The sequence below is a fragment of the Oryctolagus cuniculus genome, chromosome 16, assembly GCF_964237555.1.
Source record: "Oryctolagus cuniculus chromosome 16, mOryCun1.1, whole genome shotgun sequence".
In the NCBI taxonomy this organism is placed as follows: Eukaryota; Metazoa; Chordata; class Mammalia; order Lagomorpha; family Leporidae; genus Oryctolagus; species Oryctolagus cuniculus.
This window is the reverse complement of record NC_091447.1, coordinates 63444405-63449078: the sequence shown is the minus strand read 5'-3', so window position 1 is coordinate 63449078 and position 4674 is coordinate 63444405. Positions and strand designations below refer to the sequence as shown.

Sequence of the window (4674 nt, the reverse complement as noted above, 5' to 3'; positions counted from 1 at the left end):
ACAAACTCCATCATACAGCTATATACATATGTAGATGTCATTCAGACAAAAAGTAAGTGGGACGGACATGGGAACTCTGTGTACTGCTTCAAAATTTTTGTGTTGTACATTCAAAACTAGTATGCTATAACATGTTAAAAAAGACACCCAGATATACTAAGCTGATCTTCTGTATATTAAGATAATCGAAAATGAATCTTGATGTGAATGGAAGGGGAGAGGGAGTGGGAAAGGGGAGGGTTGTTGGTGGGAGGGACGGTATGGGGGGGGAAGCCATTGTAACCCATGAGTCGTACTTTGGAAATTTATATTCATTAAATAAAAGATAAAAAAAAAAGGAAAGGCATTATGCTAATTCGAGATCAAAAAAAAAAAAAAAAAAGACACCCAGAATGTCTGAACCCAAAGAAGAGCTATAAAGCAGAAGTTGCCTTTGAACTTGCATCGCTGCTTCTCTGTGTGCCCAATGGAGTTGGAATGGCTGATGTAAAATAGATTTTCTCCTCGTCTGAAAGGTGACATTTGGGGCAGAGCACTCAAGTGCATTGGATGCCGTCCTGTGCTTTATAGGAGTTCAGGGGCATCATCCAATTGCAGATATTCTCAAGGGTGCAGTCTCCCGCAATGGAAACCTATGGTTGAGAATAGGAAGACCCTGATACTCCAAGAAGGCACTGACCCTTACTGCTAGATCCTGCTGGGCTGTCACTCCACCCCCTCAAAGCCCTGTTTCAACAATCAAGATGATAACAGTAATAACTCATATAATAGATTCTATAGGAACCAAATCAGACCATTCTTGGAAAGTCCTAAGCTCATTCATAAGCTTTGGTGAGGGTAACTGATAATATCTCCAACATCTCCATGTCACTACTAACAAGGATTTTCTGTCGAGAGACTTAGTGACAGCACTTGGTGTGGAGACAGAGGACTCCCCTGCCTGCCAACCTGGTCTCTTGGGAACCACTTGCAAGAAGAAATAGTTGCATGTCCAGACCAGTGCCCCTCAGATATATCAGGAGCTCAGATATATTAGAATAGCAGGGAGGGAGGTGCCTAAGGAGCAGGTGCAAGGAGCTGTAAATCTCTCCTCTGCCTCTGTCCCTCAGCTTGCACAACCTTGGTTTAGAGGAGCCTGGATTTTGCTTTCAGAATTCTGAGTCTGGCTCAGGGACTGATGCTTCTCTTCTTCCTGCTGCCTTGTCTGGGACAGAGCTTCAACCTCCATCATCCACCATCCAAAGAGGAATTGGAGCTTCCACACAATGATCATTTTCCTAGGTGCCCCATCCCAGTGAGCCTGAGAGCCCACCAGTCACTGCCAAGTTCGGGGGAAGAGAAAATGGAAGCAGAGAGTTTGCTCAAGGTCAGTGGAGTTCTTCACAAGCTTAGCCTATGCCTGAAAGACAGCTGAGGGTGCTTGCTTGCTTCTGGATTATTGAGTTGCAAGAAAGGTAAGCAAGCATCAGACTGCGCAGGGCAGTGACATTGCTAATGGTGTGGGGAATCCAATCCTAAGACAGCAGCAGGGAAATAAAGTGCTTTCAGGAAAATAGAAAAAAGTATAAGAATTGTGCATTTCAGTGGATTATTGAGGGAAAATGCCAGCCCAGCTTTTGGAGCTGTGTCTCACACTTAGTACCCACCTTCCCCAGAGCTGTTTGTAAGAGAGGTGTATTTGAATTCTTCCCTGTTGAAGCGAATGATGCAGAATAGAGAAATGCCTTCCCAAGTGACACTGCAGTGGATGCCTCTAAGCAACGCACATCTCCGTGTCTTGTCTCACATTGGACATTCACATGAGCAATGCAGAATTCATCATTAGGTGAAGCCAGGTTGGTTACAGTGGCCTCACTGCAATTCACTAGAGGCTGAACTTTCTCTGCCTTTCTCATTAATTGTGCAAGTCATTCCTTTAGTGCAGTCAGGTCAGGACATTTTATTTCTGCCTTTTATTGCATCTTTCTTACAAAGTATTAGCAGACTTTCCCTACCTTTTGAATTCCACTAAATTCTTTCTTGTACATATATGAGTACTCCAAAGCTCTTGTAGTAAAATGAATTCACGGTGAGGAAATTTTGAAAATTATGGTGCAAAAAATTTTACCTCTATGCTTATGAGAGTTCATTAAAAAGTTGATGGAAAAAAATGTGTATTTTGTAAAAATATGCACCCAACTGGATGTGCCTTTAAGTTCCATGTTCACCACCTTCCTTAAGTACCTTGGTAGCTTTATTTAGAGGTTGGAAAAATTTGTAATTTTCTATTGTGAAATAAATGTAAACCTTCCTATGTTCCCACCAGACTGTTTTTTAATATAGAAAGGTGTTCTGAATTTTTAGTGTTGATCATTTGATTCATACATGTTTCCAACTTGTTTTCTCATCCCATTATTCCTGCAACTTGATGTCCTTGGAGTTCCCATTAGCTTTATGTGATCAGGTCACTTTCCATCCTCACGTGGAGCTCATTGTCAACCATCATTTATCTAAAGATCCCTTTATCTTCTGTAAGAAAAAATGATTCCATAAATCTCAATACAAAATGTATACCTTAAGACACACCTTCAAGTAATATGAAAAGTCTTTTTCTATTACAAAAACAGAGGGTGGGGAGAGAGATCAAGAAGGAGAGAGAGAGAGAGACAGAGGGAGAGAGAGAGAGAAAGAGAGAGAGAGATCTGCCATTCAGTAATTCACTCCCCCAGTGGCCAAAACAGCCAGGGATGGGCGAGGCTGAAGTCAGAAGCCAGAAACTACATCCAGATCTCTAATGAGCATACAGAGTCCCAAGCACATTGGCCATTTTGCTACTTTCCCAAGCACATTCACAGGGAGCTGGATGGGAAATGGAGCATCCAGGATTTGAACTGGTACCTGGGGCACTGGTGCTGCAGGTGGTTGCTTAACCTGCTAGCCAAAGACATCTTGGTATTTGTCAATATGATGGTCAAATGGTGACTGTTGTTGATGCCATTTATGTTATGATTTTTCTTTTCAATTTTTCAAAATATTAGCCCTTTTCTTTCGGGTGTTTGGTATTCTACATTTTTTATTCCTACGTCCCTAATTGCATTCTAACTACCTGTTTTCCATGAATTAAAAGGAGAGACATTCAGTGTTATGATGCTCCCACCTGCGGGGAACGCATGAGACTGTTAAACTATGCTTCTCTAATGTCCGTGTAATTTCTATTATCCATCTATAATCTATCTATCTATCATCTATATATATATATATATATAATCTATCATCTATCATATGTCTATCTTCTATCACCTATCTATCTTCTACCTATCAATCTCAATATATATCACTACATCTCATGTTTATTCTCATTCTTTAGTGACTTACACCACATGGAACCAGGCAACAAAACACACCTTGCAGAATTCCTTCTCCTTGGATTCTCAGAGGACCCAGCACTGCAGCCCCTCATATTTGGGCTCTTCCTCTCCATGTACCTGGTCACTGTGGCTGGGAACCTGCTCATCATCCTGGCCATCCTCTCAGACCCCCACCTCCACACGCCCATGTACTTCTTCCTCTCCAACCTGTCCTTGGTGGACGTCTGCTTCACCTCCACCACCGTCCCCAAGATGCTGGTGAACATCCAGACGCAGAGCAAAGCCATCACCTATGCAGGCTGCCTCACCCAGATGTTCTTCTTCATACTCTTTGCAGGGTTGGATGATTTTCTCCTAGCTGTGATGGCCTATGACAGGTTCGTAGCCATCTGTTGCCCCCTGCACTACAGGGTCATCATGAACCCCCGGCTCTTTGTGCAGCTGGTCCTGGTGTGCTGGGTCATCAGTGTCCTGCATGCCTTGTTACACAGCCTACTGGTGCTGCGGCTGTCCTTCTGCACACACCTGGAAATCCCCCAGTTCTTCTGTGAACTGAACCAGGTGGTCCACAGCACCTGTTCTGACACCTTCCTTAATGATCTGGTCTTAAATATTGCTGCTGTCCTGCTGGCTGGGGGTCCCCTTGCTGGTATCAGTTACTCCTATTTTAAGATTATTTCTTCTATCCATGCAATCTCCTCATCTCAGGGGAAGTGTAAGGCATTCTCCACCTGTGCCTCTCACCTCTCCATCGTCTCCTTATTTTATGGCACGAGCATAGGTGTGTATCTCAGTGCTGGTGCAGCCCCCAGCTCAGCTTCCACTGCCACAGCCTCTGTGATGTACACCGTAGTCACCCCCATGCTGAACCCCTTCATCTACAGCCTGAGGAACACAGACATGAAGAGGGCTCTGAAAGGACTCTTGGTCCATGAGGATCCCACAGTGGAACAGAGACTCGGGTAGAGTAACCCATGGTTTGGGGCTGAAGAAGAGTCTAGGACAGCAGGGTTCCAAGCCTCAGAGTCAGACAATGTGATTCTTTGATCAGATTGGAGGAGTAGAACTTGCTTAGTCTGACCACTGTGGGTTTTTTTATTACAGCTTCTGTGAACATTTTCTTTTTTTTTAAACTTTTATTTAATGAATATAAATTTCCAAAGTACGATTTATGGATTACAATGGCTTCCCCCCCCATACCGTCCCTCCCACCCACAACCCTCCCCTTTCCCACTCCCTCTCCCCTTCCATTCACATCAAGATTCATTTTCGATTATCTTAATATACAGAAGATCAGCTTAGTATACATTAAGTAAGGATTTCAACA

General features: G+C 43.5%; 1 protein-coding gene across 1 annotated transcript; it reads left to right on the top strand.

Annotated features, from left to right (window-relative positions):
* The first annotated feature begins 3356 nt into the window (after window positions 1–3356).
* Window positions 3357–4313, top strand: LOC100342503 (olfactory receptor 7A17-like). The gene has a single exon (XM_070059319.1). The coding sequence runs from the start codon at window positions 3360–3362 to the stop codon at window positions 4311–4313; it is 954 nt and encodes a 317-aa protein (XP_069915420.1). The 5' UTR covers window positions 3357–3359.
* Window positions 4314–4674: the final 361 nt, after the last annotated feature.

What these genes read in the sequence shown, in the direction of transcription:
- LOC100342503 (XM_070059319.1), top strand. Translation starts at nt 3,360, where the DNA reads ATGGAACCAGGCAACAAAACACACCTTGCAGAATTCCTTCTCCTTGGA.